Source organism: Cajanus cajan, chromosome 1 (assembly GCF_000230855.2).
Source record: "Cajanus cajan strain Asha chromosome 1, NIPB_CcT2T_4, whole genome shotgun sequence".
Lineage (NCBI taxonomy): Eukaryota > Viridiplantae > Streptophyta > Magnoliopsida > Fabales > Fabaceae > Cajanus > Cajanus cajan.
In genome coordinates this window covers 77,923,537-77,950,790 of record NC_138517.1, presented here as the reverse complement: position 1 = coordinate 77,950,790, position 27,254 = coordinate 77,923,537, and the positions used below count along the sequence as shown (strand labels likewise).

General features: G+C 32.8%; 4 protein-coding genes across 4 annotated transcripts; 1 reads left to right on the top strand and 3 right to left on the bottom strand.

Annotated features, from left to right (window-relative positions):
- The first annotated feature begins 204 nt into the window (after window positions 1-204).
- Window positions 205-1,907, top strand: LOC109790586 (universal stress protein PHOS34). The gene is made up of 4 exons (XM_020349771.3): window positions 205-548; window positions 891-1,000; window positions 1,260-1,378; window positions 1,500-1,907. The coding sequence occupies exons 1-4, from the start codon at window positions 368-370 to the stop codon at window positions 1,585-1,587; spliced, it is 498 nt and encodes a 165-aa protein (XP_020205360.1). The 5' UTR covers window positions 205-367; the 3' UTR covers window positions 1,588-1,907.
- Window positions 1,908-12,342: 10,435 nt separating this feature from the next.
- LOC109790585 (uncharacterized) lies at window positions 12,343-13,023 on the bottom strand. The gene has a single exon (XM_020349770.2). It carries the CDS (start codon window positions 13,021-13,023, stop codon window positions 12,343-12,345), a length of 681 nt encoding a protein of 226 aa, XP_020205359.2.
- Window positions 13,024-15,771: 2,748 nt separating this feature from the next.
- Window positions 15,772-19,234, bottom strand: LOC109790588 (ubiquitin-conjugating enzyme E2 32). Its single transcript, XM_020349773.2, has 5 exons — window positions 18,989-19,234; window positions 17,895-18,026; window positions 17,712-17,796; window positions 16,581-16,744; window positions 15,772-16,495 (listed from the first exon to the last, which is right to left on the bottom strand). The coding sequence occupies exons 1-5, from the start codon at window positions 19,094-19,096 to the stop codon at window positions 16,052-16,054; spliced, it is 933 nt and encodes a 310-aa protein (XP_020205362.1). The 5' UTR covers window positions 19,097-19,234; the 3' UTR covers window positions 15,772-16,051.
- Window positions 19,235-22,023: 2,789 nt separating this feature from the next.
- Window positions 22,024-23,320, bottom strand: LOC109790589 (nicotianamine synthase). The gene has a single exon (XM_020349774.3). It carries the CDS (start codon window positions 23,179-23,181, stop codon window positions 22,240-22,242), a length of 942 nt encoding a protein of 313 aa, XP_020205363.1. The 5' UTR covers window positions 23,182-23,320; the 3' UTR covers window positions 22,024-22,239.
- Between the last annotated feature and the right edge of the window lie 3,934 nt (window positions 23,321-27,254).

Genomic DNA, 27,254 nt, shown 5'->3' with positions numbered 1-27,254 from the left:
CAAAGAAATCTTAACATAATTTATTTCTTAGAAAAAATACAACCCAACCGAACTTGGTATAGAATAAGCCTAATATCATCTATTTTTTCATCCCTAGACACTAGTTATATAATCCGAAAAGAATAATTGGTTTCTTTGTCCCCTTTCAAATGAGGCGGCGATTGACGAACCCCAATAATCTTAAAGTCAACTTAAGTGTGGGACAGACACCAATAATTTCGTGCACTAATGTCCCGTTAAACATTGACAAAACAAAGCAATAAACCAAAGCAAAAAAACAAAAAACCCAGCTACAAAGAACAAGTGAAAATTAAGCCAAGAGACCTCACAAGAACCTTGATCTATCATCGATCGTCGTGGAGAAAGAATGGCAGGTGCTAGGAGATTGGGCGTGGCCGTTGATTTCTCACCATACAGCATCGAAGCACTCCAATGGACGGTGGATAACGTCGTTAAAGAAGGGGACCACCTTATCCTTGTCACCGTTCGCCCCGAAGGGTGGAACTACGAGGACGGCGAGATCCAGCTCTGGAAAGATCAAGGCTCACGTTAGTAATCCTAATCCCTCCCTTTTCACTTTCTCTCGCCACATTTAATGATTTCATTTCACATGTTGCAATTCGTGTGCCCAAAAATATACTATATAGTAGGACTTGACACCATAGACACATGAATTAATTCAATCAACTATCCAAAATATAACGTTCAATTGATTTGTGTGCGCAAATTGAAATTCGATGAATTTAACAAACCCCTCTTGCAGATCCATGGTCGTTTTACCGTTCCTATGTTGAGATTTTTAGTGGTTTATTTTTACTATATGGAGCATCGCTTGGTTTAGTGGATTTTAATTACTTTATGTATATATTAATTGATATAAATTAATGCAGCTCTCATACCTCTGGCTGAGTTCTCTGACCCTGCAGTCATGAAGAGGTACGGAGTGAAACCCGATCCCCAAACAATTGATATTGTCTCGGAGGCTGCGAAGCAAAAAGATGTAAGATTTCTTCTACTCACGGGGTTGTATCTTTGATTTTTGTAATTATATAATAATTATTTCTTAAAATTTATAGTTAATTATATTTTATTAAAACTCAGATATTTATTCGGTATATTTTAGAATGGGAATTTAGATTTAACTTAATTTTGCAAAATTAATTTATAAAATAAAAATTGTTCTTCATTTATAAATTTTGTGTTTGTCTTTATTTCTAATGATGTTCATAAAATGAGTTATAAGATTTTGGGAGTGGCAGATTGTGGTGGTAATAAAGATATATTGGGGAGATGCTCGTGAGAAGTTATGCGAAGCAATTGATCACGTTCCTCTAGATTACCTTACTGTGGGGAACAGAGGCCTTGGCAAGATCAAAAGGTAGCTAGAATTTTTCAACTAAAGTCCTTAGCATTTCATGGTTGTTTCTGATTATCGAGGGATCAATGAGTTTCATTCTTATTTATTTGGGAGTTTTATTTTTTTCATTTTCCTTATACAGGGCCATTATGGGCAGCGTCAGCAACTATGTGGTGAATAATGCCACGTGTCCTGTTACTGTGGTGAAGCACGCAGAACACCAACACTAATTATTAGAGCATCTACGATGGAAGTTGCTTACAAACAATCATTGTGCCACATCACTGCCAAATCAGCTCTAGCCCACTTTATGGATTGTTTAATTTGATAAGGAATAAATTAAAGTTGTTGTTCCTAGTCAATTGTTTATCACTTTGGTTGCTTGCATTGTCTGTATTCTTCCTGTTTATGAAATAAGTGTTCAATAACTTTTGGAGCAACCACATAGCGACGAAGAATTGGAGGAATATGTCCACGACTTTAAATTTAAATTTTAGTGCTATTTTTGTAACTTTGAATGAGAAAAAAAGTTTCGATAACTTTTTCATAATATTTTTTTTATCCCTGGTACAATTTTTTTATATATAAAATAACCAAATAATCAAAAAGAGACAGGTCTATGCTGAAATTCCTGTGTTCATAATGAATAATTTTGTGTATAAAAGTTTGCACGTTAGCATAGATAGTCAATTATTTGATTATTTTAATTCATTATGCTAATCTAATTATGGGAGATTTAAATATTTCTTTAAAATTTTATATTCAAATATTGTTATTTTTATTGTACATATAGTAACAAAAAAGACACTAATTGACTTCTTTGCGTTGGTCAAAATTGTAGCTGCATTCTCATGGCTAAACGAACAAGATTTGCATTTTATTTTTGTTAGTCCTAAGGCTTTTAATACTAAGTTTTATGTGATTTAGTCTTGAGACTTACATCCACAAAAAGAGCAACACCATTTTACTATGATCTTCAAAAAATACAAGTTATAAGTCTCACAAGAACCTTTATTCTATTTTAATACTTCTTGTAATTTTCATCCTTACTTGTTAATCACATGTCCACTTACCAATTTGACTTGTATTTATATTACATACAGGTGGGAAAGATAAGAAAAGAAATAATATATACAGAATACAAGGGAACCCAAGATCAAAATAAAATCATTACAGCTTCAGGAACCAACTAATGAAAATAGAAATTAGTTGAGAGACTAATTTTTGAGAGTCACGTAGATCAACAAATCTCCACCTTGACTCCTAAAAAATCTAGAAGAAGAACCCTTGAACAATTGCTCTTCACATGCTTCAATCAACTAGAAAAATTGACCGAATCTAAACAATGCTTGAACTTAGTTCTAAGAAGAGACTTTGTTAACATATATGTTAGATTGTCTTCGGTGGCAATCTTTTGAATCCTTTTTGTTTCAATCATATCTTTGATGAAATAGTATTTAAGATGTATATGTTTGGTCCTTTCATAATGAATAATCTTGTGCGTAGAAGTTTGCATGTTAGCATAGATAGTTAATTATTTGACTCCTTTAATTCATCATGCTAATCTAATTATTGGAGGTTTGAATATTTGTATAAAATTTTATATTCAAATATGTTATTTTTATTGTACATATAGTAATAAAGAAAAAGGCGCGCACTAATTGACTCCTTTGCCTAGGTCGAAATTGTACCCGCATTCCCGTGGCTAAACGAATAAGATTCGCATTTTATTTTTTATAATTATCAGATAAATGATAAAAATGTGATAAAATCAATTATATAATGAAAACATGTATAAATAATATAGTTTTAAAATTTATTTATAATAAAATAAGAAAGAAAGTTACAGGAGCAGACCCTGCCCAAAAGCAATACCAAAAAATACAAAAGACATAAAGTATCTAATAAGAACGTAACATATTATGCAAAAACATATAGCAACAAATGAAAAAATTAAGAAAAGAAGAATGCAACAAATTTATAAGGTCAACCAATGCGATCCATCCACGGGAGGAGCAACTTTTATTATTTAATAAGTAAGACCAGATTTCTACGATTAATAAAGTAATATTTACTCTTATTTAAGATTAAGTTTTATAAAATTTGACAAACTGAACCAACCAATCAGATCATTAATGAAGAGAGACTACACGATTTGAACTCATCAAATTAATAAAGATAAGTTGTACATACTCAAAAAATAAGGCTATACGGATTAAACTTATTGTTGCCCATTTTCACTAATCAAGATCCATCTCTACGAATAATCACGAACCACATATTCTTTATCTTGTATAATTAATTAATTATGAACATTAATAACTTGAGACGTGTAATAATAATATTTTTAAAAACTTATTTGTGTGATAACATTATCTTTAAAAACTTATTCGTGTGATGGGCAAATCTTTTAAAATATTACAAATCATTCCCAACATTAATTGGGATAATAAAACTAACAAATACTTTTAATAATAATTACCTATGAAATGATAAAGAGATTAAAAAAAAGATGAAAGTGATAAAGAGATTAAAAAAAAAATGTATAGGGGAACTCAACTCGTAAAACCTTTTGAATCTTATATGTGTAATGAGAAAGATAATTTCTCAAAACTACCTAAAATCAAGTCCTTAGATCAAGAAAATAAAGTAATAACCTTTAAAAGATTAAGTTAAATGATAAGATAAGATATAACTCAATTTAAAAGACTAAGTCACAAGACTAAAATAAATAAAGTATTTACTTGATATAAAAACTAAAATAATTTATAATAACTTTTTAAACCTTAATTAAATAAATATATTAATTTTTTTTTTAAATATCACTCAAATATACAACACTCATAAGACCGTAAAGGCAAAATAACATATATATAACATATAGATGATATCCCAAATATTGAGTCACAAAGAACAATTATTCACCTTGACTCTAAATTTGAAGAAGAATAACCTTTCACCATAACACTACTCTCCCATTTCATAACAAAGCATCAAATAAAATTGATTAAGTCTATACAATGCTTGAACGAAATTGATTAAGTCTATACAATGCTCAAACTTTGATGTAGATAGAGACTTTGCATGTGAATACATCAACAATATTGTCTTTGGAAACAATGTTCTCAATTTTAAATTTCTTCAAATTCAATCACATCTAATGAAGTGAAGTTGGTACTTGTTAGCAGGGAATTTGTATAAAGGCTCGAAAACAATCTTGAGGAGTGATTCGATAACCAGGAGAGTGGTTATAGATGAGCCAAGTAGCCCATACAAGCAACATAAGATATGGAGTAATGTCGATCACCTTACAATACAAACAACCTCAAGAAACTTAATTTCGATAGTCGATTAAGGAATTATAAAACAGTCCAGAGGTATCCATGAAATGTGGAACAATTATATATCACGTAGGACCTACAAAGTAACTAATTCTCAAAACAATCTTTGAAGGGGCTCGAAGAAATTAGTCGATGATTGAAAATCAAGTAAGTAGTTATGAGAAGTTAATGACGGTTGAGAGGAGTCACCCACGTCACATAATGTAGAGCAGTTATATGTCCCATGACGAACTAATGCAAAATAACCACTCTTCCTTATCCTCTATAAATAAACGTGTAACGACCTGCCATGGCCGTCACACTACGAAACAACACTACACACTACTGAAATATATATACTAAAATAATATAATAAAATATTTATAATACAAGTTGTTAATCAAGCAACCAGTTATATACAACAAAATATGCTGCTATAAGGTAGCCTACAAAAAAATATCAATCTCTAAACATCTCCTGTAGCCTCTAGTAACTATCTCCTAGCCTATCCCTGCCCTGCTCCCATACCAACGTATGATCATTGCAGTTCAAACTACATGGAAACACACAAGGGTAAGCTAGAGACAATAAATAACTCATAAATATCAAATATGAAACACAACTATATAATCATCTTCACATCTGACACAAAAGATAAACAACACATATATTATACATCTTAACATCATTTCAACTTAATTCCACATATCAACGTTGTGTTAACATCTCTCAACAACACATGTTTAAAACAACTTACAACACAGGTAATCTAGCGACACTAGCATCATCATCAACTTGTATACAATTAAGCAACATACAACATAACAACACTATCATCATCCTCAACAAGATCAACATACAACACAATCACAGCTTAACAACATAACAACATAGATACAACTTTTATCAACAACAAATCAACTCATCAACAACTTATGCGTCGTCACGCATTTCAACTCGGAGTTCTCCAACAACTGAGGTTGAGCAGTCTAAGTGGCATAAACCCTACCAAATCTAGCGTTTGACCTATCTCAACCAGGTCAAGTATAGAGTAACATTAGGAACTCCGAAGATAAGCAGTATAGACAACAATAGGCGATTACTCAAGTGTGCCACTTAGACTCGAAGGTCTAGTACTACTGTCAGGACAGAAGGGTTTGGGTATGAGCCTACCATGACCTTGGCTAGCTTCACCAATCCACATATGAAGTTAGTCCACCCACTGTTCTCCAAGTACCATGCACCCTCCAGTACGTAGTCAAAGACTACATCTCTAACTAGATACCTTACTCAAATTGGTCATTCAACCATGACATGGATCGACTACTTCCATGTCGCCCACACAATACTAAGGGATTCAACTTTAAAACAAATTTCAACTTATCTCCTTAGTACTATGTATCTCAACATAGGACATATATCTTTACCATATGTCCCCAACTTTTCAAATTTACAACAATAGACATCATAACAACTTTACAACAATAAACATCTGGCCACTTGTAATCGGTATAGCTCGGCCTGACCCCTATACCGTGGTCGCTTTGTACACGTGTGCCTCGACCTTGCCCACACACGGGATCAACTAAGTCCTATAGGAGAACAACACAACGTCCACTTCAAGGGACAACTTCTTAATGAGGGTTTCTTTTCAAAAAATTGGGCTCTCAGAGCACCACAACTATCTCAATCCACATAATAGGATGAGCAATTTCGAAAACATCTCCCCTAGTCTTAGTGATCAACAACTCATCATCACAGCTTTACAACAACAAGCATCTTAACAACTTTACAGCAATAGACATCTTAACAACTTCACAGCAATAGGCATCTTAACAACTTTACAACACTAGGCATCTTAACAACTTTACAGCAATAGATATCTTAACAACTTTACAACAATAAGCATCTTAACAACTTTACAGCAATAAACATCTTAACAACTTTACAACAATAAGCATCTTAACAACTTTACAACAATAGGCAACTTATACAACTTTATAACAATAAACAATTATAATCATCAATCTCAATTTTAACAACTTTAAACAACATAGCAACTATTCCACATACATCCTAATACAACTTTACAACTTACACTACTTCAACTTATACCTCTCGACTTATTAATAATTCAACAATAACACTAGTACAGAATACACATTCTACGTCGGTTATTTTAGGGGTTTTACGTCGGAAAAACCTTCGATGTCGAAGCGGGAGACGTAAATTTACGTCGATTGCGAAAACCGACGTAGATTTACGTCGAACATTATAAGGTTCGACATAAAAAGTTGTAAAAAAAAATGACTGCAAGCAGAACGAGCCGTTCTGGTTGGAGAACGACCCGCTGTCCAAGCAGAACGACCCGTTTTGCATGGGGAACGACCCGTTCTGAATGGAAAACGGCTCGTGCTGCATGGAGAACGGGCCGTTCTCCAATCAGAACGGCCCGTTCTGCAACCTAGACTTGGCCACTTCCTTCTCCAGCTTCAAAAACTCAGAAAAACCTCCTAGAAAAACCCATGACCAACGCAACCGTCCGAAGAAGAAGAACATCATCACGCGAATCAACCTCTTCCCCAACCTTCCTAAGCTTCAGAGGAGGTAGAACTTGTCGAAGCGGAGGGCGTTGATGCCGGACCACTCGCGGTGCATGGTGGCTCTGACTGCGAGGGCAGCCACTATTTGAGGAGGAGGTGGAGGGATTTCTCGCTTGTGGCCTCCATTGCACAACGCGCGGGAGAAAGAAATTTTTGAAATCTCTTACTTGAACCTCAACAACAAGCACCAGCGTTCACCACCTTCTATTAATGGGCCTGTGGATTATTTACGTCGGCCCTAGTAAGGTCCGACGTAAATTTTAACATCTATGTCGGACACAATACATAGCCGACGTAGATGTTAAAATTTACGTCGGACCCTAGGAGGTCCGACGTAAATAATTTAACTAAAATTACGAAACATGCCATCGCGTTTTTATTACGTCGAGTGTTTGTATGTTCGACGTAAAATAGGTGATGTAGTATCCTAATTTTCCACTAGTGTAAACAACATGTAAACAACTTCACAACTTAACTACAACATGCATCTCATTTACATCTCATCTTCATCACAAAAGCATCACCAAAAAAATCTACAATCTAGCTTCCCTTACTTGAAGATTGGCTCGAAAAGCCAAGAATCTAAGAAGAAGAAGAAGAAGAAGAAGAAGAAGAAGAAATATCCTCCAAAGCTTGACTCTTGAACTTTAATCCTCTAAAAGTAAGTTTTCTAGTCCAGAGCTCTTCTCTTTAGAACTTCTCTCTAAAACCTCCATTTCTCCTCAACTGTCCACAAGTCCTATTTATAGAAATCTGAAACGACCAGAATGACTCGTTTCGAATGGGGAACGACTCCTTCTAGGCTCCTTCATCATGTGTAAAATTCACGTGCAGAACGGCCTGTTCTGAAACCAGAACGGCCCGTTCTGGCACGTCTAGAACGACCCATTCTCAAACCAGAACGACATATTCTGGAGTTGAATTTAACTCACAATGAACATTTTAGAACGGCCTGTTCCAGTTCAAGATTCGTAGGCCTATTTAGTAGTTTGGAACGACCCATTCTAGGCTACTAAATCACCATTATTTTAGTAGTTTGGAATGGTCCATTCCAATCTGGAAACGTCCCATTTCAATTTACTAACTACGTTACAAAATGAGGCAAGCTCATTCGTAGAGGTCGGAACATCATACTTTTGAAATCTCACAACACTCACTATCCGCACATATGACTCCCATGTACGAGACTACTGAATATGGTTTCTTGACCACTCTTTTTCTTTTTCTAGAGTAGTTATATCCTAGTTTAGTATAGCGTAGCATTGTAGTTCCGTTGTTTCTCAGAATCATTGTGCATTGTGATTCAATAATTATTATTTGAAGCAAACAAATTATGATCTTTGTTATCAATATATATGTTGTTTATTCCATTCACCTAAATGTTTATATACATGAAAACTTGTTTTGTGATAACGATTGATGAATACTTCAAAATCTTTGCATGTTAATTAATTCATATAAAATTGGACCTCGACTAGCTTACATATTTGTTTCATTATGGTCATCTATCTTTTATGTGTATAAGACTCATTCTTGGAAATTCATTGCATGTTAGGAATACGTATTATCTAAAGTCTATTTTATCATAGTTTCACCTAGTTCCTTCAACTAGCTTTAACTGTTATAGTTGGGAAGTGCCTCATTGTTCTAATAATACAAAGAAATCCTATTTGTTACATATTTAAATTGAAAATTCAGCTAGTTCGAATAAAAAGAATTTATGAACGAATTTCATTGCAAACAGTGCCAATATGCTTCTTCCACAACTAGAAAAGTGTTATTTTTTTGCAAATTTTCTTGCAAAAAAATATTTGCAGAAAAGTTTTGCGAATTTTCCTGCAAAAAAATATTTGCAGAAATTTTTTTGCGAATTTTCCTACAAAAAAATATTCGCAGAAATTTTTTGCGAATTTTCCTACAAAAAATAATTTACAGATATTTCTTACAAATTTTGCTACAATTTTAATAATCATGGAAAAAAAAATTTTCATGGTAAGAATTTGCAGAAAATATTGTAAGAATTTTATTTTGTTTCTTGCAGATTTTCTTGCAAAAATAAATTTGCAAGTAATGTTTACTAAATGGTAGAAAAATTTTGCAAGTAACTTTTCCTGCGGATTTTCTTGCAAATTTTAATTCGCAGGAAAAATAAAAAATATATTTAAATTAATAAGATTAATATTTTAATAAATCTTCAAGTCCCACATCGATTGAAAATAAAACAATTAAATTGTATATAAGTTGGAATAACACTTACCTTACAAGTTGAATTGTATGGTTGAGTGTTAGACTTGTAATCTACAATCTTAGAATTTAAAAGATTATGTATGAGGCATTAAAATAAAAGATTATGAATTCTTAAAATATAGAATTTATAATAATTTTTTTTAATTTTTTCGTAAAAAATATTCCTGCAGAATTTCTTGCGAAAAAATTCGCAAGAAAGTTTCCTGCGAATTTTCCTGCGATTTTTTTTTTTTTTGCAGGAAAATTTCCTGCAAATTTTTTTTTGCAGGAAACTTTCCTGCGAATTTTTTTCGCAGGAAATTTCGCAGGAAAATTTCCTGCGAATTTTAAAATTCGCAAAAATATATTATCCACGAAGGTATTACCTGCAAATAAAATTTCGCAGAAAAATTTGCAGGAATAATGTTTCCTGCAAATTTTTATAAAAAATTCGCAGGAAAAGTTGCATGTAATAAGAGAAATTCTAGTAGTGTTCCTCTAATGATAAACTCGAGGATTGGCAAGGTGATAACATTTTGACCATCACAATGATCTGTGACACACTTTCCTGTTATCCCGAATTCACCAATCATCTCTTTTAGCCACAGGTCTTCCCTAACACACTTTTGGTCAAGATTTCACCCAGCTCGAAGGTCCATGCGGTAATGTTTCTTGGATTATTGTATTGTTCTGCTGCGGTTGTTTAGTACTTGTCAACTTTGATAACAAGTCGGCTCTTCATTTTGATCGTGCGGAATGTGTTTTATGTGAAATTCTTTTAAATTAGCCATTAGTTTGATAACGGAAAAGTGGTATCGTTGCAAATGAGGTTCTTTAAATTGATATGGTCCTGCTACTTACCGATTACCAATTGTGAGTTACGGCAGCATCACAGTGGTTTGACACTGACTACATGAGCAAATTGTAGTCTGACCAATAACGCTGCATACTCAATTTGATTAATTGAGGTTTAAAACTTGAATCTCAATGATTGCGCTGCTCCATTTGGAACTTAAAGGATTATTCTTGTTCCACTACCTTTCAAAGTTGAAGAACTATCGACATATAAGGTCCACCAATGACCTTTGGTGGAGGGGAGAACTCAGCCAGAAAGTTAGCCGGACATTGGTATAATTACCACGTAGTTAAAAGAAAATGCCAACTTTCTTTAAGAATCTTCAAGAAATCTATCAGATCTCCAACCAACACAAGAACCTATCATTTTCTACAAGTTCTAGGGTATAAATGGGGAAAAAATTGTCAATTTCATTAGCTACTATAATTTAAGAGCAATTATGCGAACTCCCAGAACCTAGAGGAATCAAAGGAGAGCTTTCTACACATAATTTGGCAATGGAACATTGAATAAATTTTGTATGATTATAAAGCATATTGAAATTTGTTTAGCATCCTCCTATATATTTCTTCTCTTCCATCTGCTTCAAGTGCAGATATTATCACCTTTTTCACCAAACTGGGCAAAATAACTAGAATCGAGTTTACTACATCATTCAACCACAACCAAAAAGTTACAATTTGCTTTATAATCATAATTTTAATATATTCAAAATATTTTATTCATACTCTGACCAATTTTATTCTTAGCTAAAAAAAGGCTCTATAGTTGTGTTTTTTAAAAATTAGAGTTCAATCATTGCCTTGAATATAGAGTCACAACTAGAAATATTGACCAACTTGATACGAGCAAGTTATACTTCCTAGTTATAAAAAAAAAGTTCCCCTACGATTCATCTAAATTCCAATTGTTCTCATAATTACTTTTAAACTAACATCATACTATGTCAGTGCTTACACTGTTATCCAATTATAAATCACAATATATGATAAATTTATTGACTTTTTATAAAATTACTAACACTGATTTTTTTAATGGTGGACAATGTAAAACTTTTTATCCCGAAAAGAGCATGACCATGAAACCCTTTTCTTAAATATCTGCATACACGAGACAAATCCTTTGGCATTGAAATAATTATTTCCAAACTTTTTATAAGATTCACACGTCCTTATTTTCATAAATTTAGTTTTTTTAAATACTTTCATAAAGATTTGAAGGGAAACAACCAAGATAAATTGATTTTTTTTTATAAATTAAAATCATCTTATATACTTAAATTTTATAGAAACACCCTTATCCAATTTTTCTCAAAATTAAAATGCAAAAACTATTTTTTTTTGGTGAATTGCATAGAAAAAAAGGAGGGTTAGAACCCTAGGATCGAAAAGATACATGAGCTAAATCACCTCTCAGCTTGTTCAAAATAAAATTTGGAGGAAAATAAAAAACATGATATCTTTTATCAATTTTTTTTATTTATTTATAAATAAACATATCCCAATACAAACTTATCCATAAATCTGCATACGGTTTTACATTTTTTAATATTATTCACAATTGTGCATATCAATAATCCGTTGGCTGATTTCTCCGGAAGTAATTTTGGAAAAGAAAAAATAGGAAATAAATTTGGAGAACTTTTTTCTTGTTAATTTTTCTATAATTTTATTTTTAAGTCGTGTATAACTCAGTTTTAACTTAATGATGAAAATTTTATTTCAATTATCCTTCCTGTTTTTATGTGCTAGTGACTCTAATTAGTTAGTCCCACATACCCAAAGAGAATAACCAAAAACAAAAGAACAAATAAAAAAGAAAGGCAAAAAAATTATTCATTGATTGTTATATATGAAACAAATATATGTCCATAGTTGAGCCTTATCAAACCAAACCAAAGCTCAAACTTCTTTCTATACGATACTATACGTAATCTATTTAACATTCAAACCTCATCGCCCCATGCAGCCGCATGCATAACTAGTAAGGAATGATAGCCGCAATGGAGAGGCAATTACTAGCCGTAATGGTAACCAACCCTTCCGAGTTCCCCATGGGCGAGTGCGACTTCAGATCCTCAAACCCACTCTCGCACGCCGAAACGTCCGCCATCACCGCGCTCAGCATCACGGTGACGGTGCCAAGGTCCCGCAAGGGGATAGCGTCCATGGCGCGCTGGAGATTCTCCAGCGCGTCATGATACTGCTCCTTGCAGCTAGCTAGCGCGGTCGCCATCTCTGACGACCGCGACATGTGTTTGATGACCTTGGAAAGCGTGAAGTTGGTCTGGAAGGAGCAGGCCTTGATGGCCGCCTCCAGGATGTTCATGACGTCCAGGTGGTGGCCGAGGAACGGCACCACTGTGGAGAGGCACACGTCGGGGTAGTCCGTGTGGGAGCATATCTGCCGCACCGCGTGCTGCTGGTGCTTCGACTTCGGGTCCCCGTGCTCCGGCATTGTCAGGGAGTGGCCGCGGACGGTGCCCTTCAGGATGTCCTTGAAGGCGGAGGAGAACGAGGTGTAGGAGCCGCCAGCGCCGCCGCCGCCGCCGCCGCCGGTGCTGGGCTCGGAACCCGAGCCTTCGTCGCTCCATGATGATGTGTAATCATTGCTCCCGAATTCCGAGGAGGGGTAGGGGAAGGGTGGTTCTGATTCCGGCATCGGAGGGTAGGATTCGGGTGTTGCTGTGGCTGTTTCCTTCTTGTCGTTTACGTTGTGCGCGTTGCATGGGCCTAGGGCAAGACATAGGAGGATTATTATGGAGATTTGGGTTTTCATTGTTTTTGTTTTTGTTTTTTATTTTTTTTAATTTTTGAGAGGAGAGGGAAGTGGAATTTTGAGATATGGGGATGTGAATGAGGGTTTTATTAAGCTGTGAGGGTGGAGAAGTGATGGGTACCGGATTGTCGATGAAAATAGGATGTGTTTCTGGCCTTTGTTTTTGTTTCACAGGGTTTGGGGTCGACCATGATTTACCTATAATGGAAACTTTTCTCCCCTGAAATAGAGGCTTACTAGGTTCCTATTATGGATGGATAAACAAGGGACAAGTGTAGATGTGATATTAATAGTGATAATAATATGGTATAATTAACATGAAGAATGAGGTAGGAAAAATGAGAAGTATCAATAAAGTATTTACAATACTATACTATATGTTTATATAATGTTATACTATATTAAGAAAGTAATTAGTTTGCCGATTCTTGCTCATAAGATTGAAATTCACATTGAAATATCGTAGAGATGGAAATAATTAGGTGGTAATGGCAACCTTAATGACACTTATGATGTGTTGAATCCATTTATATAATAAAATCATTATTTTAGTTTCAAATTATACAACATTGTGATTGGTGTAAAAAAAAAATTTTAACATACTTTTTATATCGAGTATTATTTATACAACATAAAAAATGATACGGTGATATATTTGTAAATATATTAAAACATTTTATGATGAATGTTAACTTATTTTTTATAGAAAGAAATATTTTATGATGGGTAAATCGTCACCCATCATAAAATATTTTCTTGTTATTTACAGTGAGAGTGTGAACCTATAGTTCACATTCCACTAATAACTAATTCATATTCTCCTTTCCCCTTTCATTTTTGCAATTGTTTATTAGTTTTTGTGCTCTCAAGTTCATTATTGTTCTCTTATATTTTTTGTGCATTTCGGGTATGGTGTCGGTGTTGTTTGATGTTGTTGGTCTAGGCAAAAGAGAAAGAGGTGTAGCAAGAGAGAAAGAGCGTGGTGGTGAAATGCGACAAGAGAAAAAAAGCATGGCAACAAAATGTGAAGAGATGTGACAAAAAAGAAAAAATGCGATAACAAAACGCAAAGAGATGCAACGAGAGGGAAATAACAGTGCGGTGTTGGTATATGAAGAAACACGACGAAAGAGAAAGAGTACACTAGAGAAACATTCATGAACTTAAAATATAATACTTATGAAAAGTCAAGACTTTCTATGTCAATTATTTTTATGACTAACATTAAAAGCTAATATTTTATTTGTTGTCCAATCTATGACAAGTTTAAAATCGATATAAAAAATCATTTTTACTTGTTATAAAAAGTATTGCGTACATTAATGTGTCAATTTAGTCTCGATTTAAATACTCCTTTTGTTCTATATTCTATGTTATAAAAAAATAATTTCAATTGTATTAAAGAAATTAGTTATTTACTTTAAATTTTACTAATATTATAATATTTTTTCTAAATTATCTTTGTTACAAATGTAATAAAAAGTAGTACAACTGAAATATCATACAATAAAAGAGAAATATTTTAGAGATAATACTATTAAATGAGAAAAAAAATAATTAAAATTTACTTATATTTCAGTACAAAAATAATGTATATTTTTTGGTTACTTATAATAGATAATAAATGGAGTACACTATGATAACTATTTTATCTTAATTTAATTAGTTATCTAACTAGTCATTATAATTCCTATGAATAATTAAAAAAAAAATGATAACATTAGTACAAGGGAGACTATAACATCTGTTTAAAAAGACATTTTATGTTGCTTAAATAATTGACCTTAATCCTGACAATGTTAGATGTAAAAACTTTCTACATTGGTTGCTTTTAACTGATGTAAAAGGGTTAGTAAAAAAACAAAAAAAAAATCCCACACCACCTCTTCCTCAAACTCCTGACCATAAACCCCTTTCGCAAATGTCCCCCATCCCCCTTTTGTCTTCGCGAACGCTAGCCATTTTCAAAACAAAAATTACCAAAATTGTAACCAATCAAAGAAAACTAAGAAAAACCAAAACAAATAAGAACCCACTTGGAGATAATTGTGCAAATTTAACGAGCATGAACAAAGAAGAGAGAGCATCATAGCCACTACAACGTCAATACCAAAAAATGCAAATAGAGAAGAGACCCAAAAAGGGAGAGCAAGTGGCAAAGCAACAAGGCAGAGAGAAGGAGTCTACCACTAGATTTTTAGAAAATAAAAGTATATTGATTATCTCAATATTTAGCATAAGAAAATGCAACTATTTATACAGTTGCTAAAGAGTTGTCAGTCAGAAACAAATTTGACTAACAAAACAACACACCTGTCACTTTATTATATTGTACATAACTAAAATTAATAATAAATTATATATAGATAAATATTATATTTAAATATATAAATTATATTTAAAACTAGTTTAAAGAGATATTTTAAATATATTAATTATATTTTAAATTTAAGATAAATAAATATGTTTTTTCAAATTATTCATAATTTATTTTTAAATATTAAAATTTAATTCAAAAATAAATATAATTAAAGAGTAATGAATATTGAATATGTAGGCGAGAAATTTGTAGCCTAACTTCCATGAAAGAAGTTTTCAAGACCACAAAAAGCCTGAAGGAGCATGATCAGATTCAGGCAATAAATTTCGACAATACATTAATCAAATAGTTGACATATGGTACTTGGAAAGTGGAGTAGCTCACACCACACGGTAAACAAGAAAACAAAGGACCTGCTCCTCAATTATCGCAGGAGCACATTTATATTACCATAATTACAGAGAGAGTATAATAAAAGTACAATTAAAAGAGAAAACTTCTTTTTAGTTTAGAAGAGCTCTATATTTCTATTCACTGCATAAAAAGGCTAAGAAGTTTGATTTCTGGAGCCAACATCAGCAACTAAATGTCTTAAGATCCATCTGAGAAAAGTGCCCCATGTTCGGTAGATTTAATGAACTTTTTGAGCAAAAGGACGACAATTGCAATAGTAAGTCCAATAGCCGCCAATGTGAACAACCGATCATCAGGTTTCTGGACCCTGGGCTCTGGCCTAGGATTGTGAACCCTTGTATCTGACATTTGGAGCACCTCATTCCTGGAAACTCTTGATTGAACCTCCCTTGGAACTTCAACTCCTGCAGGGTTAGCATTTGCAACAAGGACTTCTTGTTCTTCAACAATTCCATCACCTTCTTGACCTGGAATCCCCTCTCCCGCTGGTAAAGACTCGCGATTCGGGGAATTAACCTGGACCTCATCCTCAGCCTCCTCGTTTCTAGGGTGCTCTTCAGAAGCCTCTGTGGCGCTGGGTTGGGGAACAGGGGGTGCCTTGCTTAGCATGTACTCGTGTATCTGGGATAACCAACAACTACAATCAGCAGCACAATATATTACAGAAAACAAAAGCTGTGGAGAAAACAAAAAAGCAACATTTTACCTCATCAATCAGCTTTTGACGTTCAGGAGTCCCAAATCTAGGAGGAGCTTCACGAGACTTGACGGCCAAGGTACGCCTCTCTTCTTTATTGTAGTCTAATGAGCCCAATGCACCATTTGGGTTGGAAGGCATGAATGCAATCAGTGCAACTAAAGCAGTCCTCACTGCCAAAACATATTTACATCGATTAAAATAGAACCTTTTTTCTTCCAATCAAAAGTCAGCTACGGGGCTCAGCCAGTATGATCATACATCAAGAAAACAAAGATAATGTGCCAAAGAAGAATGATAAAACTGACAGATACATCCCATTCTAGTTCTATGAATTATGAATATGTTAAATGCAACAAGCTTGATCAGTATTTTCAGGACGAGTATTCCCAATCTTTTTACGACCCAACGTGATGATCTGAGACATGGGAATCAATTCGATGCCAATCTTCTATCTAGAGGAAGTTCTGCTATGCCCCAAATCATAGTATGATCCTACTTGGAAAACATTAATGTAAAATTATAAAGGACATGATTAAATACTTTATTTGGTCAATATTATAAGATATTTTTAATCAAATCACATGAATTAATATAAGTAGTTATATTACTTATTTTTATTTAAATTATAAAAGAAAATCATATGTACCAATTTTACCCTTCATCATTAAATTTTCATGAAAGTGGTGAAGATATCGTTCCATATAACAACTTATGCACCAATACCAATAAAATTGATAAATGAGAATTGGAGAGTTTAAGAGATGAGCCAGACAACATTTATTTCTCAAATTTTCTTCTCATTATCCAATAACAAAAAATACATACTCTCACAATCTTTAATAAGAGCAAGAGATAAAAATTAAATCACAATTTTATAGAAGTTGTAAAGTGCTTTATAAAAAAAACCACCATTTCCTTTTAAATTGTCTTATAATAAGGACTGGAAGGAGTATTTCAGCACAGCTGCAAAGTAACAACAACTAAACACTTATAATCTTGTATGTATCTGTATATTCAGAATGGGGAATGCATGACCTTTATGACCCATAGAAAGAGAAAATTGAGCCATGCTCTCACTAAATAACTTGCAAGAAGCCCAGCAACACAAAATCAAGACTAGAGAGGAACGTTATTTACCACTCCATGATGGTTGCCAATGCTCAGGGTGATGATTCGATATGCTCAAGCAAATCTTGGTTTGAGTCTCAAAACGACCATTAGGCTGACAGCATAAAAGTGAATTTACAGCATGTCAGGATTGAGCTTTCTTCAGAGTTCAAACATAAAAGACAGTTCATGAAGTAAAGATAAGAATCTCACTGTCAACAACATATATGAAGGGGGTTTGAATGGATACTCTGAAGGCAACTGGATCCGTCCATGATAAATACCACCCTCAAATTCAGTATCACGAGGCCCTCTAATCGCAAATTGCCATTCAAATATATTTTCCTGAAAACAATACAGAAGTTGCTCAGGAAACATAAGACAGCAAAAACGATACTCAATAATCAAATTCAAATTTTCAAACCAGTGACAAGCTACGAAGTACTGGTCAACAAAGAGTTGGACATGTTTACAACACTGAACATTCCTCTAATGAATTCACTGGGAACTTCAGTAAATGGAATATACAAAATTGTAATCAATCAAATATTGAAAAACTCAAGTATCTATTACCATTCAGAATTGGACTGTAACAGAATTTCCGCACCATAATATTATAGATATTGGGGGTTGGGGTGATGGGGGAGATATGGGCTGGTAGAAATTGATAGAAAAGCAAGGATATGAGCTCGTAGGAAACAAAAAATATCTATTTTAGTTCTATAACATCAACGATGAGTTCAAATTTAATTCAAATCTCATTTTATTAGAGTCCCTCTCTTTGAGTGTGTTGTGTGCCAATGTCCAATATTTTAGACATTAGTCGTGTCAGGGTGTCGGTGTTCTTGTCAGTTCTTCATAGATAACAATTACATAATATACAGAGAAAAGAAAAAAGAAAAAAGATCATGCGTGTGCAGACTGCAGAACACTCTCTATACATTTATCAAGCCGGGTGAACCAACCAGGTAAAATCAATTAACTACAAACACAACCCACACCTAAAAAACAATATGTTAAAAACTGTACAAAATTCAAAATAGTCTACAAATCAAAAGCTCCTTACAAACACAATTCTCAAAAATTCCATCCAAATTGAAATCCTCGGAAATCATAAATTCCATCATACAAACCCCAAACACGAAGCGATTTCCCAAAACAGGCTCAATCAACCAATTCCAATTCCAAACACCCAACACGAAGAATTGAACAAACAGCATGATCTATGAAAAAGCCCTGGCTAGAAGGCGCATGAAATCGAAGGTAGAAAATGAGATATAAGAGGATCTGAGAAAAAAAATTGGAACCTCGAGAGGGAGACTCATGAAGTCGTCGGAAGGGTTGGAGTGCATCTCCTTGACCTCCTGGAGGATCCGCTTGACGGCGGGGTTCTTGAGGTTGTACTTGTCGGCCATTGTGATCGGAAACCGCCGGCTCTGTCGGTGGCTGAATCGAAGAAGTCGCGGAAGCAACGCGTGATTTTGTGGTTTTGCTTTGCGATTGGAATTGGGAATGGAAAATAACGTGACACCCCGTGTGACCGTTTGTCCTACGTGTCTGTCTTTTATTGAACCTTCCTTCCAAGTTCCAATGGTTATCAGATTTTTTTAGGAAAACTTTAATTACTATTCACCTAACTTCATTTATGGAAAATTTGATTACACTCATTCTTATTCATTTTATTTCAAGTAATTTTGGTTCTTCAAGATACTCCCTCCTCCGTCCCATAATAACTATTTGAAAAAAAAAATTAAACCTTAAAATAAGTATGATATTAAATTTTTTAATGTAGTATTAATTATATTTTTTATTCATATTTTTCATAATATCTTTTAAAAAATATTTTTATGTTGCATCCTTTCAATTAAATAAAATTAATCATAATTTTATTTTATTTTGTTAAATTATTATTATCTTTCATCTATTTATTAAGTATTTTTACACTTATTATAAAAGGATGAAGTACTTTAGTTACTTTTAAAATTAAACATATTTTATTTTTATTTAAATTTCTTTTACCTCAAATCTTGAGGGCCATTTATTTTTTCTTAAAATATTGGTGTAAAGTATTTGCTCATTTTATTGATGTTTAATTTTTTTAAACAAACTTGATCACCTCTAGTGACATTAACTCTCAATTAAAGAAGAATACATGAGATTTTCTTGCTCAATCTTAATATGCCCAAATTATTGGGAGCCTTTTGTATTTGATGAAAGCATTAGTCCCAATCAAGATCATTGGGAAGCACTTGCGAGAATCATGAGGTACTTGAGAGGTATCATGGATTATGATATTGAGTATAGTAGATTTTTCGTTGTACTAAAAGGGTATAGTGATGCTAATTGGATTTTGATTTAGATGAAACAAAATTCACTAGTGGCTATGTGTTTACACTTGGTGGTGGTGCGATTGCATAAAGATCAATCATGTAATTTATTATTGTTAGATCAACTATGGAGTCAAAGTTTGTAGCTCTGAAGATGATTGGTACTAAGGCTGAGTGGTTGAGAAATTTCTTGGCAAACATTCCTCTAGGAATGAAACCAACCCCATCAGTGTCAATATATTACAATAACGGATCAACAATAGTTATGGCTAAGAATAAATCTTATAATGGGAAAAATAAACACATACAACTAAGACATAATATGATAAAACAATTGCTAAAGGATGGAACAATTTCCACCAATTATGTAAAGTTAGAAGGAAACCTAGTAGATCCTTTGACAAAACCCTAAGAAGAAAAAATGATTTTTGAAACACGAGAGGAATGAAACTTAAGCCAATTAAAAATAAAATAAGTTATGGTACTCCAACGTTTGCAATTAGAGATTTCATGAATAAGGTTCATATGTGTAAGAACAAATCACTTATCAGTTCTGTCAATACTAAAATTGATTTTAAAAATCTTAATCCCTTCCTATGATGTAAGAAAATGTTAGAGCTACATTAATGAGAATAAGTTTTATAGTTAAGCTTTAAATGAGAAAAGTTAACACATTATAAAACTTCTATTGATTATCATAACCCTTATGAGTGGTGTATGATTTACGACATACATTTGATGAAATCTCTTATATGAATGTTAAGTTGGACTATTTGCATGAGATCTTGGCAAGATCTCTAAAACATTCATGAATATTGGGCAAACGTATGACCTACTAGCACAAAACAACAATAATAACAAGAATTGTGAGAGTGTAATGTGATTAGTAAACCTCTAATATACATCAAATGATTTTGGTTCATATAACTTGTTACACTAATCTCAGTGCATGTTAAGTATTATTAGTCTAGATATACTTCATATAACTTGCTACACTAGGTGCGGTGCATTACAACCTATATAAGAACCCGATTTCTTCTTTCTTTATCTCTCTTATTTTTTTTTATGAAATAGTTTTTATTCTTTTGAAATATGTGGAGAATTGTTGCATATGTGAGTGTATTTTAAAAAAGAAGTCCTACATTGCTTGAACTTAGTAAACCTTGTGTTTATATATCAAAGTGTTCTTTACACTTTCAAAGAGACAGATAAGAGGTAGTGGGCTTGTGTGTATAAGAATGAGCCTCGTTGACTCATTGTAAAGCAAATCCACTAATTTGTCTCTTTGCACATATGATTATGGGATCCAAAAATATTTTTATTTTCAATTACATTAATTAAATTATTTTAATTAAATGAGACTTATGTGAAACATGATCTTTTTGTTACATTTGAAACATTGACCTAATTTATAAATCTTATTTTTTTTTATCATCTTTATCTATTGTTGACTGAATTTAGCAAAATAAAATATTTCATACTGTAACAGACATTTTTCAATAAGTATATATGGATTCCCTCCTTATTTTTTGCACTAGTTATGGGTTTCACCCTAACTCTTCACGCTTATAAATAGAGACATCCACCTCACTAGCTATTTTACACAACTCTGACCTCTCATACTCGAAATCTCTCTTTTCCCTCTTGATTCTCTGCTTGCTTTAGACTCTTGTCAGGTTTGCTCCTCAATTCCACTGAAAAGATCTTGTTGTATCTTAAAGGACTTATACGTATATTGCAAATAAGTCCTTAAGGTTATATTTGTTCAGTATTTTAGATTATTCTACTTGTACGTTTGCTATTTTTCCAATAATTACTACCAACATTAACATTACTATTATTATTGTCACTGTGTCACTAGTGATACTTTTACTATATTATTAATATTATTGTAATCACACAAAAATACCCTTAAACAATCTTTCATAGGATAAGAACTTTTTAAAATAAATTTATTATAAAACTAAAATTAATCCGTAATTTTTATAGATTTTGAAACTTAAAACTAATAAAGATGTTATCAAAACCGTTTTATTATCCAACAATAATCTCGTAGTGGTGATACAGTTGGCGTTTGATAATCACGTCTCCTTTTATAATAAAGATAATAAGAGATTTGACCTCATGCAAATCACCACTTACAGTTATACTGCACTATTACATCATATAATACGATCCAGATTCATGACACTGCTTTAATTTGAGGAATACCAGTCACCAAGTCGATCCCCTCAAGCCTGCTCATCAACTGTCAACTCCTCAATAACGTTCCCATGGTTGAAGGGATTAAAGCCTTCAACCCCAGAACATTTGCTAGCCAACACTGGTGTATAAACCCCTTGATTCACCGAGTGCTTGCGTGCAACAATGACCGAGTTAATAACCTCATCAGTGGGGTGAAAAACCGAGAGAACTTCAAAACCTTTGAGATCAGAACAAGGATCAACCACCGGGTAGAGGAAGGCACGAGCTCCATGAGCACTCCTCAACACCAGAAATGCTCCAGGAGCCATGAATTTGGCCAAGTGATTGATGACTTTTGCTTTCTCCTTCTTGTCCATGCCCACAAGGGCGGCCAAAAACACCACGTTGTAGTCCTTGAGGTTTGACACACTTAAAATGTCACTAGTGTGGAAGAACATTCTCTTTGACAAGTCAGGATCCGATGAGACCAAGTCACGAGCCTTGGCATTTGCCAAAGGATCCATGTCGTAGTTGTGGAAGCATGTGTGCCTAAGGTAATGTGTGGCCAACATGATTGAGGTGAGAGGAAGTGGGCCTGAGCCCACAAAGGCTAGTTGGGTGGGGACTTGGGTGCAGTGTGTGGTGAGCATGGTGAACTCCAAATGGCTCAGTTTGAGGTAGTTGGAGTAGTAGGGGAAGAATTTCATGTGGTTTAAGGGGGTATCATGTGATCCTATTAGGGTTGAGTAATGGTTCTCAAGAAGTCCCTCAGCTTTGCCACAAAGCCTAATTAGGTTAGCGATGGTTTCTCTAACTTGTTTGCTTAGTCGAGTAACATCTAATTGACATGGGGTGGTGCAAATGGTGACAAGTTGGGTGAAGAGGTTGTTGACATGGTTGGAGGGGTTGAGGTCTCCTAGGTTGGAGATTTTCTCATAGATTTCACATACCTTTCCTACTATAACTTCCTGTTGGTGTTGGGTCTCCATTCTTGTATATGAGCAACTAACTAGCACAATTGGTGGGATCACAAGGAGTTTTTGCTAGCTAGATCCTCACACCTGAATTTGAGTTTCCCAACACCCTTCTACATATGCTAATTTATAAGATTTGTTCTGTTTAGGCTTTAGAGGCTATTATAGCATTGCTTGATGGCCGGTGGTGCAACTTGATGTAAAAGCCCCATTTGCAGTTTATCTCTTAATTAAATAATGGTCAAGTGCATCATGAGACAGTGCAGCACTACATTCAAGACAAGGTCACCTAGGAAAGCTACTCTTGCTTATTGAGCATCCGAAAGGGAAAAGATATAATTACTGTTATTTACGTCAAAAATCGTTTGCAATGAAGGAATAAAGAAACAAGTAATTGCCGATGCTCTTGCCGTATAGGATATAGAAAAGCCCTGTGGTTCTTTCCTAGTTGTGCGTTATGACAACGACATGTATTCTTATATCAGCTCCATCATTGATAGTGAAAATATCGATAGGGAGCTAGAGCTTAGAGATATGAGGCATGGCAACATTGTGAAACATTTTTCACTGAAATTCTGAATAGCATTTGAATATTGTAAGCACTTACAATTCCAAGAAATTTGAAAGGAAAGAGCAAAAAAAAGGATGACATATGTTGATATTGTAGAATCAAAATGCTGCAGAATTTTATTTAGATCACACTTTATGAGTTAACATTTTTGTGACGCAGATTTGAAATTTTTTTATGATTATTAATTTTTTTTTGTGAACATATTTATTTAAAGAGACTCTTTAATGTTAGAGGCAAAATTTCTCGAATAGATTTCTCAACTTAACAAGTAATGTCTTGGTCAAATTAGGTACTATTGAATTTTGGTTAATCTTTAAATAAACAATGATGTATAATTCGAGAATTGTTGACATGTTTAACTCCCTGTCTCTATTAGGTTATCATCTCAAATTTATCATTTTAATGATAAAAAAACTACCTCTTCCGGTATGTCTAAAAATTTCATGTTGTTTAGGAGTCGAGACTAAGAATGGTTTATAAACACCCTCCCTCCTTAATCTACCAAGATGCCTTTTAAACGATAAAATCGTGATGGTTCAACGAGCCAAAGTGGACAATACCTCGTGATGGCCACTCTTGCCCCTTAGCATCGACTAGGGGACTTGTTTCGGTATATCTAAAAGTCCTACATCGCTTATGAGTTGAGGTTAAGGGTAGTTTATAAATACTCTCCCTCCTTAATCCACCGAGACACCTTTTAAAAGACAAAATCGTGATGATCCAACAAGGCAAAGCAGACTATACCTCGAATGTAGTGACCTTAACGATGACAGCAGACTTACGATAGAAACACTACCTTTTATTGGCATATTATATATATATATATATATAAGGATGGATCTGCTTACTCTAGGAGTAAGTCTACTAGACTTACTTCGTTCAATAACTCATGCTCTATATCAAATCTCAATGATTCAACCGTTGAATTTAAAATTTTTAATGTATAGATCAAATATATAAAATTTTAAAACTATTTGATACTTCGTTTTATTAATTTAAATTGACGGATAACATGTTTTTATAATTTTTCGTCAATTTGAATTAATAAAATGAAATATCAAATGATTTTCAAATTTTTTTAAAATTTGTAAATTTGATCTTAGTATTAAGAACTTTAAATTCAACGGTTGAATAATTGATATTTGATACGAAGCATGAGTCATCAAACTGAGTAAACAAATTTCTTTTATATATATATATATATGGATGTATGTATGCATCTCGCACGGCCTATAATTCTTTTGAGTTCATGATCAATGTTGACGAGTTGAGCAAGAATGGAAAATAATAAAAGTATAAAACTAAAACATGATACTCAAAGTTTGCGCTAGCTAATTTATCTGACTTTTGTTTTCATTTATAGACCAAACTGAAATTTCTGTGTTCACAGAAAAAAGACCAACAGAACAATAATCTCATGGAAGAGAACAACACATTAAATATGAGGTGGGAAACGGGATCAATTATTTTATAAAAATCCAAAAAATTAAGGTTTCATAACTTTTCTGACTTTATGAGTCTAGTATGTCGACATTGTTTCCATAGTTGACCCTTTTCTTGATTATTGCGCAGTGTAGTGCGCTTTGCATTACTCTGCTTCTTACACGTATTCATTGCTCATATTTACATCACCCTGAAACCAATAACTCGATCATGTCGTGTAGGATATGTGGGAGCAGTGGGATGATGTAACATGTACATTCTTCAGAACATGAATTATTTTTCTAAAATATGAAAAGGTCATGGTTATGTAATATGTTATTGGGAAAATTGATTATTCCATTTATGTAATATTTTAAAATTCTTAATACAATATTATAAATTCTCTTATCATTATCTTATTTTTAAAATTATATTTTTAAATTCTTTAATTATTATATTTAAAATAAATAAATAAATACATATGTGTATTTTTATATATTATAATTTATTTTATTTCCAACAAATTAAAATGAAAATATTTAGTATTTAATTTTATTATAATTTTGTTTTTTTTTAAATAATATTATGATATATATATATATATATTTAAAATTTTAAATGTTTAATATAAGTAATTTATATATATAATGAAAGGGTAAACAAAAATTATTTTTTTAGAAAAATGTTATTTTATTAAAAAAACCAAAAATATGTAGCAGATAAATCTGCAGCTGTTATCTTATCCTCTTATCTCACAATTAATAACCCTTATCTCTAAGAAACTAAGTTATAATGGGAGGTAAAAATCTAACTAAATGATACAAATCCTTTATCAAATCCTAACCATGTAATCATTACAAACTCTCCTATAAATAGGCTTGAGATGCCATTGAAAAATTGTGAAGGTAGAAAACAACAGATCACATAGAGAAAAATAGTGAGAAGGAAGAGAGAAAAGAAAAGAGAGAAAGAGAAAAAAAATACAACTTTTGAAGTATTTCAAGGATATATCATTTTCTTAAAGTAAGGGGGAGGAGAACCTTATCTTTTTAAAATTTTATATGTCATTATGTTTATTTAATTGTTATATTTTATGGAGGTGTCCCTAACCTTATTTACTTGTTTAATCTATGATATTTTTTATTCTTAATAATTAATGAAATGTTCCTAGTTTGTGTTATTTAATTATTTTCTGATATTTATCAATGTCAATTATTTGATTAGTATTCCCTAATACATTCCATTTACGTAATTTAGTTCAAGTGTTTTTTGATGTTAATATTGATTATAATATAGTTTTATAAAGAATATCTTAAACTTATCTTATTGATATTTCTTCATGCAAATAAATATTATTATATGGTCATAAATGAAAGTTTGAATTAACTTGTAGTTGGAAGTTTACCTTGGGGATTTAAATGAATAAAAATTTAAGGTGAAATAATATTTGGTTATTTGTTATTATAATGCTCATTTATTCTGACTAGTCACTATAAGTATAATTTAAATTTTTATATAAAAAAGAATTAATATATATTTATTACTATTAAATATTTCTATGCATATTATGTAATTGTTAATATTTATTGGATAATTGTTCTCACTCCTTATTTTTCTCTTTGGTTAAAATATGTAATAATTATAATGGAATATAGATGAATCTACCAACCGTGCCAAGCACTTTCACTTCCGTTATTACTGCAGTCTTTCCGGATACTAGTTGAGCTATGGACGCAATGTTGTAACATTTCAAGGCATAGGAGTATCAACTTTTATTTTTTTCACCAACTCAGCAAAACCCTATTGTTATAGATAATCAAATAGTATGTACTTTTTATCTACCCGGCGAATCACGTTAATCCAATAATGAACTTGTATCAACCTAACATGTAAATAGTGTAGTAGGAGTGTGAAAAACTATAATTTGTAAATAAGTACGTTATTGTAAATAATTTTAAATAATTCGTAATGTAATTATAAACTAACTATATGTAAACAAGTTTTCAAAATCTTCATTTATTTTATAGTGATATTAATGATATATATACTTGTGTTACTAACCTCTCTCTATATATGTATATATAATATTATGTTT

Excerpts from the sequence above, each read along its gene's own strand:
- LOC109790586 (XM_020349771.3), top strand. The coding sequence starts at position 368 with ATGGCAGGTGCTAGGAGATTGGGCGTGGCCGTTGATTTCTCACCATAC. Across the intron at positions 1,001-1,259 it reads AGGCTGCGAAGCAAAAAGAT|ATTGTGGTGGTAATAAAGAT; the intron begins GTAAGATTTCTT and ends TGGGAGTGGCAG. Across the intron at positions 1,379-1,499 it reads GGCCTTGGCAAGATCAAAAG|GGCCATTATGGGCAGCGTCA; the intron begins GTAGCTAGAATT and ends TTCCTTATACAG.
- LOC109790585 (XM_020349770.2), bottom strand. The coding sequence starts at position 13,023 with ATGCCGGAATCAGAACCACCCTTCCCCTACCCCTCCTCGGAATTCGGG.
- LOC109790588 (XM_020349773.2), bottom strand. The coding sequence starts at position 19,096 with ATGGCCGACAAGTACAACCTCAAGAACCCCGCCGTCAAGCGGATCCTC. Across the intron at positions 17,797-17,894 it reads CTTCATATATGTTGTTGACA|CCTAATGGTCGTTTTGAGAC; the intron begins GTGAGATTCTTA and ends TTATGCTGTCAG. Across the intron at positions 16,745-17,711 it reads TTGGCAACCATCATGGAGTG|TGAGGACTGCTTTAGTTGCA; the intron begins GTAAATAACGTT and ends ATGTTTTGGCAG.
- LOC109790589 (XM_020349774.3), bottom strand. The coding sequence starts at position 23,181 with ATGGAGACCCAACACCAACAGGAAGTTATAGTAGGAAAGGTATGTGAA.